Genomic DNA, 15,428 nt, shown 5'->3' on the forward strand with positions numbered 1-15,428 from the left:
CTTTTTTTTTTCTTCTATTGTTAACCGGCTTTCATCAAAACTGAATTTTGTGAAATCCAAATGAAAAGTCCTGTTAAAATCACAACCTAAGACATTTTCTCGCAGTTACTGGCAATATTTTCACTGTAAACGTTATTTGTTTCAAACTATAATTAGTAACCTCTGTTTACTGCTCGGGGTTTTGAGACCGCTCGCTGCACATATTTACATGACCCGTAATTTGTTGTCGTTTATATAATTTAAGACTCTTTGTTGCTACAACAATGTGATTTTGCCCGCGGGCCTCTGGGATGTTATATCTCTAATTTTAATTGTTAATGACGCTTCGCTTTTCGGTTTTATTTTTAGACCGACGCGCTGGATTTGTTTGAAGTTCAGCGTGTCCCACAGTGTCTCCGTGAGGTTCAACTGCGACGACTCTTATAAGTGAGGTTGAATTTCACGACAGACCGACTCGGTAAAAAAAAAAAAAAAAAAAAAAAAACGACACAAAGCTGCCGACTCATCGTGCTTCATGTTTTATGGCTCAGAACAGTAACATTAGCCACGAGGTCCAATCATGAAACAGGTAAACACACATCCTTCACACATACCGCAGATTAGTCAGGTCCAGATTAGGATTCAAAGAGTAGCACATCAAAACTGCTTTAACTACATACAGCGGGAATATAAAGTGTCAGAAGAGCATTGAGAACGCCTGTGCAACTCTAAAGTGCATCTCCGTGTGATTTTACATACGTCTACAAACACAGCATGTGCAGTCTTTAAGCTGAACAAGGACACACGAACATCAGGCAGCAAAAAGCAACAGAAACGCTGCTGAGAAAAGCTTCTAATCATACGTGGCTTCAGGAAGCCGTTACATCAAGTACATGGTTATTATTTTGGTAAACCTCCCTTTACAATAACATTTACTCAAAGGCAGCTAACCTACCGTACAATAGTCAAGTGTGATTTCAGAGAAAGATATGTTACAATTACAAAAAAAAAAAAAATGCAAACATTTGAGTACCTTGATTCACCAGCTTTTACTTCTCGTAATACAAACTCTGTCACCAACATAACATTGCATACAATATTACTTAACTTTGCATTGGTTGCTCTTATAGGCGCAGGCAAAACTATCACCATGAAATGTACTTTTCGTTTTTTTATAGTGGCAAAGAAAAAATAAATTATTATTAGAAAGTATTTCCATGAGCTTAGAGGAGCTCAGTAAACAACACGGATGCAGCGATAAAAATTCTATTTTATGGGTCAGTAATTCTGATAATTTTCTATGAAGTTTACTGGAAATATGGTCATAATTACATGAAAATAGAGACAACCATTTGAGTTTAATTTATATGGAGTTTCAATTCTGTAATAGTGAGCCTAGAAAGAATTATCACCTTAAATTGCAGCTAGATTCGCTGGTTGTTTAGCCGCTTTGGGCAACAACATGACTCTAAATTAATGATGAAGTTGCTCCATAACCGCTGGATATGTACCGAGTTGCATAAATTCAATTTTGACATTGTTTTGCATGTTCAGGTGGTCTGTTGTGCACTGACTGAAAGAACAGCTCGGTTACACCATAAATTAATTCAAATAGTTTCAGTGAAAGTGTACCAACTTTTTTCTGTATTTAGAACCAAATGTCTTCTTTGCATCTTTACCAAGAACTTCTCTGAATTTACATGAATTTTTATTTTTTATTTTTATTTTTTTTAATGTCCTTGTCAGAAAACTATGGGAGCTACAAAATAAAGCATTACCATCTTAAGAGAAGAAGACAGATTATTCCCCAGAAATGTTTCCTCGGCGGCTTGTTTGTGAGCTGGGTCGTGCCAAGTGAGGTAGAGAGATTGTACAGTAGAGACGGCGGTGTTAGGCACTGGTGTTTCTGTGCAAAATGAGCTACATGAGCTGGTGGTGTTCAGCCTTCTTGTTCCTGCATCACTCTCTTCTCTGAACACGTTTGTGTGGCGATTATCATTTCTGGGCAAATAAAAAAAAAATAAAAAAAATCCTTTTCAAAGAGTCACTTTGTAAACTGGAAGACAATTAATCTGTCAGCTGTTTTTTTTTTTTTTTTTTTTTTGAAGCAACTAATGGAAAATAGGCAGCGCTTCATCAGCTGAGGATCGCTCCCTGTTTTCAATCAGGTCCTCTTTGGTCTTCTGAATGCGGGAGAAAATTTCCCTGAAAAGTTCCTTGTACTCCGGCTGGTGAAAGTCATCCTCAAAGTCTTCCACGTCCTTCAGAGCAGGACAAGCGACGACGAGAGACGCAGTCTGCACCGACTCGCTGCTCCCCCCGTCCCGCTCGTCCTCCGGCAGGCCCAGGTGGCAGCGTCGCAGCAGCTCGTCGTACTTCACCTGCAAGGCACTGTACTGGGCGTCCACCTCGTTGAGCAGCGAGATCCCGCGATACTTCACCACCTCGGCCCGGCGCACGCAGGAGCACTCGTGGTCGTAGAGCCTGTTGGGAGAGTCGGGCGTCGGCGTCGCCTTCATCTGCCGCTCGCTGCCCCAGCGCTTCAGGTCCGCCGGGCTTTTAGCTGCAGCTGCCTCCCCTTCATTCTCCTCGTCCGGGTTGAGGAACATCGAGCCTCGCAGCAGGCCGTGCACGACGTCCGGCCTGGAGGATCTCGTCGAGGACTCCGACTTCCAGAGCTGACGAAGCTCCTCGGTCTCTCGCTCCAGCTCTGACGCTCTGACCTGAAGAGAGACACAGAAATGAGATGCTGTCACTCAGAGGGGAAGAACACAAACTGAACTCGGAGCTTTAACTCCCGACGTGTTGCAGAGCAACCAGAGGGAGTCTTCGTCAAACATATCCTGGCGCTACCGCTGGCGGTGTCTTTTTTTTTTTTTTTTTTTTTTAACTTTAGTGTAAAGGAAAAATAAAAAGACAGCAAGAAGTGTTTGAAGATGCAGATCACCAGGACTCATCCTCTGGGGAACACGAGTCTCTGTATAAAATTCCAGGCCCATCCATCCAATAATTGTTGAGATATTTCAGTCTGGACCAGCAGCCAATATGATAAAGTCGCTAAATGAGCCTTTAACCTGCCAGCATTTGAGGACAAAAGTCAACAAACGTACCTGACATCCCCGGAGCCGTGCCAGCTGCTGCTCCAGCTCTGCGTTGTCTCTGGCAAGCAGCTCGGCCTCTTGCTCCGCTTCCTCCCTCCGAGCGCGCTCGGCGGCGAACTGCGTCTGAAGTGCGCGGAGCGACTGTTGCAGCGACGCCTGCTCCTCTTCGTGCCACGAAATGGCGGAGGACTCGAGGTCGTCTGAGCGTTCGTCGGGGTTGTCGTCGAACCTGCGCAGAGACGCAGACTGTTACAACTCCGTGCGTGTTTTCATACTTTGGATTAATACGATTTTTCAAACAACAAAGCAATAAAAATTTAAAAAATAAAAACAACAACATGCTTTCAGGTCTGTCAGCACGGCCAACATGCTCGAAGAAACGGCAGAAACAGCGCTCCCCGTGTCCGCAAGTGGTACCACACGTATCAAGCGACAGTTACTTGTCGTAACTCCAAATCTACGAGTATGCAGTCGCGCATTCGAGGGCGAAGCACGTACAAAATAGATGTCGTTGCGTGTTGAGTTTAACTGAATTAAACTCGACCCACAAAGTGAAGTACACTTTGGTGGCAAGCCGGCCAACATGGTAAGCGACGCCGTAGTCGGTGATGTTTGATGGAAAGCGTTACGCATGTTTCCTGGGAGACCGTATCCGACCAACCAAAGTAATTTAATGTAAGATCGGGCGTCCAGGGCGCGCAGAGGGAATGAAAGAGTTTTCATTCTCCTTATTAGAGTCAGTCAGAGTGCCATCCAAAATGAATTTGAAGCCGTTTATTTTAAGTTACGAGCATAATGTGTCTTTAAGGTCGACAACTGACCTTAGCTGAAGCCAATTTAAACGAGATGTCTGCAACAAGCTAAATATAACGGAAACGTCCACAGCTGTACAACGAACAAGGAAACCTCAATGTGATCAAACGGTCAAAAGTCCCAAAGAAAACTTCTTTCTTGTCAGCTGTTCCTGTCCAACTATTATGTAACCACGCAGGCTGATAATTTGTCCTCTCTTTCTTATCTATGGCGTGTCTGCTTTTTATTGAGGCAAAACAAAGCGACCGGAAATGCAATGAAAATATATCAAAGGTCAGAAGCCAGAAGCCTTTGTCCACCAAATGTGACGTTTAAGTCGACAGACATTTTTAGGAAGTGTCTGGAAACGGTGTTCAAAAATCAATACACAGCTGAAAACAACAAAAAAGAAACAAAACAACAACAAAAAAAGAAAGAAAGGGTGACAGGCCAAGAAAAGCACACGAAGCAAAGAATCAAGAATTTATCAGCGGCGATGCGGTGATTAGATTAGAATTAATCAAACTTATTGAGAGATATTGAGACATGTTTGTGCCCTTTAACTCAGACTTTGGCCTCTTACCTTCCAACCTCATCCACCACACTTCAGTTCAGAGCCTCTTGCATCTTTTATCAGTGAGATTTCCCAGCATCTGAGCCGGATGTTTTGAGGGAGCCGCGCTAACAGAATTACACGCCACGGAGACTAAACCGAGGCAGTGAATGAATGTCACGCTGCAGGCCGAGATGAAGTGACCGCAGCATGAAACCTGCACACTGCTGTGAGGTAGTCGTGGACAGCTGCCAGTCAGAGCAGGATTAGCACACATCGGGGAGAGCTAATAGGATCTGGTGCTTCCTCATTTGTGGCTTACAAAAAGCTTTGGGATCAGTGACAATGCCATTCAGATTATTTTACAAAGTAGAGGAATGACAATGAGAATGTTTGTTGTGTCCAGTGTGTAAAATGAAAAGTTTTTTTTTTTTTTTTTTTGCGTATCCTCACCTGAGTGTGTTTTGCAACTCCTGCAGGCAGGACACACTCTGAGTGCTGCGAGGAGGACACCTCTCTCTGTGTGAAGGACTCAGCTTCAGCTCCCCGACCCGCTGCTGCAGCTCCTCCACCTGAGTCTGCAGCAGCTCCACCGTTTCAGTCAGCCTGCGCAGAAAAAACCCCACCAAATCTCCAGTTGGCAATAAGGAATCATTTGGCCCCAAAAATCCAACAGTTTTTATGATTTTATAAAATATATCGGTAATTATTTTTTTCCAGACGATCCATAGTTCCCTTCCTACCCTTGGATCTTCTGCTGGGACGTCCTTTTGTCCAGAACCAGTTTGCGGTTGCTCTGCTCCAGCTCTCGGGCCGACACGTCCAGCTGCTCGTAGACTTTAGCATGCTGGTCGTTGACCTGCCGGAGGAGGTCCACCTGCTTGGTCAGGTACTGGAGAAGAGACGGAGAAAGGTTGAAAGGTTAGACTCAAATTCTACCAGGCTAAATGTTTCTAATGTGCACAAATCAAACAAATCATTAATTAGTAGGACAGGAGGAAAACAATTGAAGTTTTATTTGGAGACAAAATTTGCAGTCGAAAAACTGTAATCAATTTCAATATATCACAGTATATGTTATTGCAATACTCAGCATATCGCAAAGTATTTAAAGTCACAATGATATTAGACTCTGACTAACATATAATATTGTATGGTGGGTCCTCTTGGTTCAAACCGAAACGTGCTATTATTATTAGCAATTAGCTGTTTTAGCTGCTACTTTAATCATTTTTTTCTGCAGTATAAATACCACAAAATCAAATGTAAAGCAACAATCTAATGTTTTTGTTTGCCAGTAACACATGAATGTCTCTAAAAGCGCGTTTATCTAACAGTTCCCTTGAGATAAATTGTTCTTATCAGCTGTTGCAGCCAGGACACTTTGAACCTTTCTTCATATTTCTTCGTCAGCTGAAAATCAACACAGAAATGAAACCCCAAAAAAACCTTTGAATATCAACTTCATACTGACAACAGTTCAACCTCAAACTGCACAGAAACACTGAACATAAACTGTGAAAAGTCAATGAATAACATGAGGTTGGAGGTAAATAGGTTTGTTCTTCATTTCAAGATTTTGTTTCCATGGCGTTTCCCGCTTTATTGGACACTTTTCATTCTGGTGAAGAGCGACAGTAAATCGGGTAATCGATTGTAAGCTGGCTCACAAGAGATCAGACATCCAGGACTGACCTGGTTTCTTTAAATTTAGTTTGAAGTCTGAAGTCGACGTGAAATTTCTCGTAACAAATTTGCACACAAGAAGAAAAGGTGAGAAGATAAAGAGGTCAAAAGTACAGCGGCGGTGTTTTCTTCATTTATATGAACTTTGTTCATCTGACAGCAATAAATTGTGATTGAATTGTTTGTCATGCTTCTCGGAGTAAATGTCCGATAATCAGAGCTGATATTTTTTCTAAATTATTATAATGGTATTTAAAACTATTTAAACCATCTCCAATGTCAACAACGAACCTTTAAACTCAATAAATAATGCTTTGTCTCCCCTCATACTGCAGCATGTTCTAAAATGAAAACCTCCTCCTGCTGTAGCATAAATCTCTGACTTTAAGAGGAAATCAGTGCTTTATGAAAGCAGCGGCTACTTCATTTGCAGTACATCCTGACTCTGTTTCCATGTCTTTACCTCGATCTCCTGCAGCTGCTCCTGGTTGGTGGAGTACATCTGCTGCAGCCCCTGCTCCAGCTCCCTGTTCCTCTCCAGAAGACTCTTCCCGAGCTCGGCCGCCAGCTGAAGGTCTGCACGAGAGACGGAGCGAAGAGGAAGAAAAAGTGCCTCAGCGCTCATGGTTCAGTGTGACTGATGGAGACTTGGAGACCTTACAAGCCGCTTTGTGAGGTTAGTTTTGCTGGCAGGAATCCAGTAAGCCACTTTTAATCTGTCTTCAGAAACAAACCGACGTTTATGCGCACTCATATAAAAGGTATACATTGACATAGTAACCCAGGCTGGGTCACTTGGCCTTATTTTTTTTTTTTTATACCATGTTAAAAAAAAAAACATGAAAAGGGAATTTTCCCTCCACAAACCCTTGACCACTAGTGTGAAGGAGATAACTACAGTAGTAGGGATGAAGAGTCCTTCAGACACAGCTTTTCTGTTTTTTTCTATTTCCTTTGCCGCATATATGTGTCCTGCTGACTCCTGTCTTTTCCTGCCCCCTGTAAACATTCACAACATTTTCACTAACACACCTTGTACACTAAATAAAACATCCTAACTAAAAAAATATAGTATATAATAGGCCCCCCCAAAAAAAAAAATCACTGAAATTTCTACAAATTTTACCTTCTATGCACCTGCAGGGCTTAAATGTGAGTTTTTAATGGGATATATTAAATACGCCAAATATATAAACTGTAATGTTATTAGTTTTTTCTGTTCCACTGTAAAATAAGCTTAAATAGGGTTCTTTATCTTTAAGGGTTCAGAGACAAAGACTGGAAGGAAACTGTACCTTGTTCAAGGTCTTGCTTGTTGTACCACGGTTCCTCCTCCTTGATCTCAAATTCCTCTTCCACAATCATGTCTGCCAGCATCTTCACGATTGAAATCAGTCACGCTCCTTGAGGACTTATTCCATTTTTTAATAAGAGAAAAAAAAAAAGACGTCCATGAGCGGGGATAAACGATTCAGTCAGCTCCCTTCCCGCCTGCAGCCGGCACCGGTGTGCGCTCATGACCTGACAGACGCACAGACAGCTCACCACTGATGGAGCTGCGCAGCCCTCAGGAGGGCTTTCCGGTTTGGATTTTCAGAATAAATGTTGCAGCCTGCTTCTTTTAGGAGGAAAGAAAACGAAAGAGAAAAATTGCTGTCAAACGTCAATGTAAAACGCTGGTTTTAAAATAAATATGAGTTTCAATGCGTTTGCAAGCTTATAGCGATTTTGAACACCCAATCAGTAGCCTGGATGCCAGGGAACCAAAATGAGACACATAGCAACCATAAAGAGCAAAACAATTACCACAAAGAGACGTAGAATGGCTACAAAAATATTTTAAAAAATGATCTTAATGTGAAACAAAACAGCCAAAATAAATGCAAACGACCAGAAGGCAATGGAAAAATAACCACCAAAAAAAAGACACAAAACAAGCAAAATGAGACATGGATTACCATAGAGAGAGACACAAGGATGAAATGAACCATTTAAGAAACAACAATGACCAAAATGAGACACAAAACAGCCAGAAAGAGATGCAAAAAACAACCACAAAGACACACAGAGATGCAAAATGACAGCTTACTTACTTAAAGCTTTAATTGCACAAAACCCTTCGATTGTTGTAGTTTAATGGTGACTGTTTCTTCTTTCAGTTGAAATTTATAGTCATAGGTAAACGGAGTAATTCTATGCTTTTATTTTGAAGTTTGGCCGCGCAGTTTCCGGTATAAACCTGCCTCTGTCAGGTTTGACTTCGTCACCATACCTGCTTTCTGTGTTCAGTTCCTCCCTGGAAACGTCAGCGCACAGACTCACAATCACCACACGGGGGCGCTGCAGTGGCAAAAACAACAACAACAACAACAAAAACCCAGTTCTGAGTTCATGACACCAGAATAGAACCCACAAAATTATAGTGGTATACTGTAGGTAACATCAAATTAGTTCATTCTTCCAGTAAAAAACTTCACATGTTTCTACAGATGATCAAATTTATTTGAATAAAATCTTAAATAAAATCTAATGCATCGTATTTCCTAAATTGATTACGTTTTGTAGCTCAAATCTAGATTTTTAGTAACTATAACCGCCACAACAAAATAGAATAGTGAAATATTTATCTCTAAAATGCAATGAAATGTAAGTTGCAGAAGTAGTAGCAGAAAAAGAAAATTCAAGTGCAAATACCTGGAAAAAAATGTTTTTAATTCAGTACTTGAATGTACTTTCCACAGAGTAAAAAGGTGTCTTGTTACTTTGATGAATCCAGATCATGATTTTACACATTGTGTATAATCATCAGCACACTATGATGTGTATTGAAGGCATGAGTTTCCATCAGTCGGTGGCGGTGTAGTTTCATAATTTGGTCTAAATTCCCCGCTCAGCACAACATGACCAACATTAAAGTCTTCATTCACACCAGACAAAGGCGACATGATGCGCACACTCAAGATTTTTCGCTAAATTATTCATTCGAGCACATTAAAAGAAATAAACATGATCAAATAGATTAACATACCAAAGAGTGCTGATCCACAGTATAAATAAAATAAAGCATTTCATGAGCTGCGCAGTCAGATTGCAGTTTCATCACCAGATGGATGAAAACATGCTCCACGGTGGATGTTTTCTCTCGGGGAAACATCCTGCCAGCTGATGATAAATGATGTGATAGTTTGGAGTCAGAGGACGATGATGAGTACAGCTCCAACCGCTTCATCTTCTCTGTCTTGTCACATTGATTTCTCTTTCCTGTTTGAAAAAATGATGCAAAACATTTATCTTTCTGTCAATAGTTTTGTTCACATGTGTCTCTCTTTATATTTTCTTGTGTTGTACTTAAAATATTTTTTTAAGTAGGCCTGCAATACATACACCAGTACACGTGATTTCAATACCCCTTTCACTATTATGCTCACAAGACCACAGCAATCAAGATGGTGTCGTAATCGTTACTAATATACAGTTTAATAAATTCAGTAATACAATACAATGGTAAAATACCAAATTAAATTTATCCTCATTAATACGAGGATTGCAAAAAACAACCAAAACAAACCATAAATATTCTCTCTGGGAAACAACAGCTTCGGTTGTCAGAAGCATAATATCAGTTCAGCTGAAGACACGGGAGCGTTGTCTTTCTTCCTTCTCCCTCATTTGATTGTATTTTTTAAGAATTTAATATTACTTTCGAGCCCCTACGATGACTCAGTGATTGCTCGGCTGGAACTTTAGATTTCCAGCCTCCGCCCACGCTAACAGTGTTGTTTTATTGATGGCACAGTTGGCTTGTTCGTCCAGACTGAAATAACTCAAAACAATATGGAACAGATTCTTGATATTGTGTTTCAAGAGCCCAAAGGAAAATACACATACCCACGTTTGTGATTATATGAGTTTTCTCCAGTGCTGTGAGGTTGATAAATGTTTTTTTTTTTTGTGTGAAACGTCTCATCAGTTATATTGTTGGGGCAGACGCTCGTGTTTCCTTGTTAAACCCACCGGCTTCAGTCATTCATTAACTTTTCACCTCATACCTGCAAAACTATGTTTTAAACTACAGTTTTAGGTCAACTTTGCGTTCAGTGCTAAATAGTGAATGCTAAAATGCTAACTTAATGTAACTAGTGGTACCTGTGGGTTTCCTGTTTCCTGTTTCCTGGTCAGTGATTGGTGGATGCAGGTAGCAGTACATAATGTTTGTTGCCGTTTAGTTTTATAATAATATCATAATCCTTATTCAAATTGTCATTGCCCTGTTTTGTTTGGTTAATTGCTCATGTAGTAATTGTTGTTTTGTGTTTTACAGCGAGTCTTGGATCTTATAACTGTGTCCTTGGTTTGGATTTGTTTCGCATTTATTAGTTTTAGTTAGTGCGCCCAGCCTCGCGTGGCCTACGGACAAAAAGATCTGCGAGTGTGTCTTGCGAGGGCGGACTAATCTGTTGTTTATTTGTTTTGTTAATTGTTTTGTTTGTTCCTTTTCGTGTTTTAGTCCACGTCCCTGTAATTACCAACTGTGAGCAGTTATTAGCCACCTGCCTTTCTTGTGCTGAGACGCCGACCTGTTTGTTGGTTGCAGTCGAGTTTGAAGTTTTGGTGACTTTTTTTTTTTTTAAACTAGTATTGACACTTTGTGTGCAGTGCGGTGTGATTCATCAGTCCTCTTCAGACTCCCAGAGACAGTTGAGGTACAAGTGGAGTTTATGATTAGTCCCCCCTGGCAGGATTGGGCTCCTTTATTGTCTACAACTTGTGTTGTTTTTGATGGAATGAATATTGTCATCTTTACATTTTCTGTCAGGTTTATTTTATGCTGGCTTTTAGTTTAGCTTTTTGAAATACTAAAGATTGAATTGAACTTAGAAGGGCCTTTCTCCTGTTTGTCCTCTTACTAAACACATACGCATCACTCTGTTTACTTTTCTTTGATATAATTGTAATTATTTGGACTTAATGTTGTTGTTGATCAACAGACTAGATTATAAGTAATAAGATGGCGTTTTTTTTGTGTGCCAAATTAGCATTTAAATTCAAAATTTCAAAACCTTTCAGATTCTTTATCTTTGTCTTATAACACTATCAGCTGGTCAAAGTGTGAGTTTGTCCAATACTGTGGTTTATAACACGTTAGCAGACTAACATTAGCATTTAGCTCAAGCCTGTATCTCTACCCTCGAAGAGCAGCTAGTATATCTGCTAATAGTTCAGCAGTGAAAGTGAGGTCGTAAGACTTTTTTTTTTTTTTTTTTTTTTTTTAACTTGGAAACGTAAAACAAAACAAATGGATAATTTCCAGAATTTGTCCAAAAAAAAAAACCCAAAACGTTTTCTATCTTTATTTTTTTTCCCCTGTTAGCCGACTCATGTCTTCCGTTGAAATGCATACGCTGACGGTGCAATCCATTCATCAACCGGGCTTCAGCAGCCGCGAGTCAAAGCCCTGATCACGAAGTGTCCCTTTGACCAGGAGGCTGACTCGGAACAAATTCTCGCAGATTGTGTGAGTCGCCGTGAGGCCGCAGCCGTCGCTGTTTCTTGTCGGTGTCAAAATAGGAGTCACGCTGTCGCATCTGCTCTCCAACCCCCCCCCCCCCCCCCCCCCCCGGACAGATTATTCAGCCAGGTTGGGGATTAGTTGCCAGTAACATCATTTGCTTCAAGGCCTCTTCGCTCCAGCCCTTTCATCTTCCACGCGCTCTCCCTTTTCCGTGCTCCACCCTCGGTGTTTTCCCCTCTCTTCCCATCCAATTCTCCACTGTCCTACAGCATCTCTTGTTTAGTGGCTGTCAGTGAGATGAGACAAAAGCCAGAGCAGGAAGCCGGAGCTCTCTGCGGGGACTCGGCTTCTTGGAGAGATAAAATGGCTCTGATCTTTTCTCGCAGAATAAACACCGTTTGTGTTTCTCCCGTCGACACATAGATTTATGCTTTCATTGATGTTCTACTGCTTTTAGATTTCACAGGGTGTGAGGTGTCTAAACAACAAAATGGGACCTCATGCGCCCCTTCAGCCCGCCTGTTATTTCATCTCCCTGGCAGAAAACGATTAGAGGTGTTATCTCAAATGAAAAACAAAATTTCACCTCGGGTTTTTTTTCTTGTTTTTTTTTTTTTTTTCTGCGTGACAATAAAGGCGAGCAGCACAACAATGGCTTTGCAAGTAAAGGAAAGTCAAATAAAGTGTGGGAGGAAATTGAAATATTACAGGCGAGGTTGCGGGCAAACAGGATGATTACCACTGTGCTCACCACCCCATTCACACATTCCTCCTCATCCCTGCAGCGATCTGGGTTAGTAATGGTGTTTCTTCCTGCCGTAGCGTGGCTGTAGTGACATTAATGGGCGGCAGTAACCGGTAATGACTCGTTAAAAGAGAGATTTGGAGCTTTACTGATCCGTTTCCATATCAACTGTGCTGGCTGTGGGGATTGGATCCTCTCCATGTTTGGGAGGGAGGGTGTAATGGGATTTGAGGAAGTGCTTCTGGGTAGAAACTCAACACACACACACACACACACACACACACACACACACACATAATACATGTGTTGACTGTGTGTGTGTGTGTGTGTGAGAGTGCTTGTTTTAAGTTAATCTTCAAAGCTTTGGCTTTTTTCCACGTTTTTTTAATTTTTTTTTTGCAGCAATCCATCATGACAGGCGGAGAGCAGCGAACCCGCAGCGATTTTAATTTGTCGTGATTTTTTTTTTTTTTTTTTTTTTTTTTTTTGACTGATTCGCGTCCTCTTTTTTTTTTCCTTCTCGCCTTTTGTTCTGGACGCGTACACAAATAGTCAAGGATGGGAGATGTACTCGCGCTGAGAGGAGCCGCTGCGTTGCCATGACAACCAGGCGGTTTGCAAAGATCAGCGTGATGCCAACTCGCATCCAGGATCACATATGTGTTGTGCGTTGGGGTGGAGTGGTGGTGGTGGTGGTGGGTGGTGGGTGGTGGTGGGTAGGGGTGGGGGGGGGGGGGTACAAAGACTCTGGCAGAGGCAAACGAGCCCACATGATGTATACTATACATGCACGCATGTGTGTGTGTGTGTGTGTGTAGCAGATATTACTTTAATATTGCACTGGTCCATCCATGTTGTTTACACACGCAAAGCAATAAACAGTAAATTAGAAACAAGAGGAATGGGGAGACAGACAGATAACAGGGGAGAGAAAGATGACGCCACGATAATAAATTCTATTTGGGTTAAAGATAGCAAAGCTTTATCACTGAACAGCGACATCAAAGCTGTCGTTGGCTGGGGAAACTATGAAACTTTAAAGGGAAAAAAAAAAAGTTAATTTCACAAGTAATCTCCCACCCGGCGGCTCGTGGGTAAAACAAAACTCTGTGAAGTAGATGAATTTTTGCTAATCTCTCTCGCACAGCTTCAGGGGATCACAGCGGCACAGGGAGAGAAAATCACCCAAGAGCTTGGTTTGGTGCTGAAACTCTATGAAACAGGGATTTCTCTCGTGCCTTTGGTTCTGTGCAGTTTGTCCTTACTCTCAAAGACAAGAGGAAGACCTTGCCTTTAAATGAGAATCCGGGAGGAAATGTAGCCTGAGAGGCCTCTGTGTTTGAAAAGAGTGACTGACAGCTGTCTCCTGTTCAGATGTCTTTCCCGTGTTTGTGGATGAAAAGCGACGTGGCTGACGCTGCATCAGCGCACGGTGCTGATGCAGCGTACGGGAGAGGTGATCGACGGTGTGCAGAGTGCAGATGCTGAATGCTGGTTTGACAAACACCTTTTCAGTTTAACGCTGAAATGAGTCAACAGATAAATAAGGCAAGTAATGCAATGAAAAACAAGTATCATCCGAACATTCGACAGCACAATGGAAGACTTGAATAAATACATATATTTTAAACAAATATATCTACTATCATAGCTACATCTGGTTTGCTGTTGTACATTTTAAAACAAACACCACCACTAACATTTCGCAACATATTTGCACACGGTTGAAGTGTGTCGGCCAAAATTTACAAGACTGATATTTTGTTAAAACGTGTTAAAACATCCATTTTTCGGTGTTTATTTCTTTTTTTACGTCTGCTTTGTCTGTGATAGTATTTTGTATTAGCATCAACAGGACGGCAATTTGTGTTAGCAATGTCAGTGATAATATTTTGCATTTGCATCATGAGTGACGGCAATTTTTGTTAACATTGTCAGCGATAGTGTTTTATAATATTTGCATCAATGGTAAGATCACGACATAAAACGGAGGTTAAAGTCAGCGTTGATCGCAAACTAATCCTGAAACAGAGCAAACATGAAGAGAATGAAGAAACGAAAGTCAAACGGATCAGAAGGAAATTATGAAACTGATAAAATGACAGCAGTATAAATGCACAGTTCTAAGTGATGTAGATCAATTCAATTATTAAAGAACAGGTAAATAAGGTAGATAATGGTATCTTAAAATGATTAACACTGATGATCAGAAACAGTTCTGACCAAGTAAAATAGATCAGAAACACTCAGTTAGATCAACCTGTCAGTTAAATGTGTTTTATTTTTTTTGATCAGTTATGGAAATCTGTATTGGTTGCAGTCATCCAGCTGAGTTGTTTGTTTTCTGAGTGACTTTGTTCTACGTGCACTCACTGCACCTTTGTGCTATCGAACTTGTGGGGATCTGATAAGTTTAATATCACACTCGCAAGCTGGAAAAAGCTGAGCTGACCACTTCTCTCCAGCAGTGCAGTCCAACTGCTGAGTGAAGACAAAACGTCCTGGCGGCTGGCTCTGTTTTTATCCGTCCTGATGTGAAATACTTCTTCCTGGATCAGCTTCAAATGCAGCATTTTGAACCAACACTCTCAGGCAGGTTTGTCAACAACTATAATCATAATGTGTATTTTTTTTTTTTTTTTTTGGAACAGTTTTTGCCACCGTCAGCCAAAAATCTTAGCTGTGCTGATTTTATTTCGCAGCCAGATTCTGTTTTGGAGGTTTTCTCTCAAAGCTGATTATGTTTTTTCAGTTTAAAAAAAAAAAAACCCACAAAGTGCAGCAATAAGAGGAGAGCAGGGAGTATTTGTGGCGTTTCTGCACAGCAGTTTAAATGATTCATTACAGACAACTTTCTGGTACAAACCATGATGTGGCCTCTTGCGCTCAATTTATTGAGACTATATATTTGACTCATGACTTGGGTCTGCCTCATGTCGGGTGCACCTCTAGAATTTATGTCCGTTTCCTGAACTAGGTGGAGACTGGGACGATCTCTTGAAATAATAAAACCCTTTGGGATATTAATATTGATTTTTTTTTTTTCTTCTCTGGTTTATA

At 41.1% G+C, this 15,428-nt stretch overlaps 1 protein-coding gene across 1 annotated transcript; it reads right to left on the reverse strand.

The window, feature by feature from the left end:
• Window positions 1-502: 502 nt before the first annotated feature.
• LOC138204790 (cerebellar degeneration-related protein 2-like) lies at window positions 503-7,646 on the reverse strand. The gene is made up of 6 exons (XM_069160288.1): window positions 7,407-7,646; window positions 6,575-6,687; window positions 5,169-5,317; window positions 4,879-5,031; window positions 3,090-3,309; window positions 503-2,702 (listed from the first exon to the last, which is right to left on the reverse strand). The coding sequence occupies exons 1-6, from the start codon at window positions 7,486-7,488 to the stop codon at window positions 2,091-2,093; spliced, it is 1,329 nt and encodes a 442-aa protein (XP_069016389.1). The 5' UTR covers window positions 7,489-7,646; the 3' UTR covers window positions 503-2,090.
• Window positions 7,647-15,428: the final 7,782 nt, after the last annotated feature.

The sequence above is a fragment of the Embiotoca jacksoni genome, unplaced genomic scaffold, assembly GCF_022577435.1.
Source record: "Embiotoca jacksoni isolate LCO1_2020_lvr unplaced genomic scaffold, fEmbJac1.0.p SCAF_26, whole genome shotgun sequence".
Classification (NCBI taxonomy): Eukaryota; Metazoa; Chordata; class Actinopteri; family Embiotocidae; genus Embiotoca; species Embiotoca jacksoni.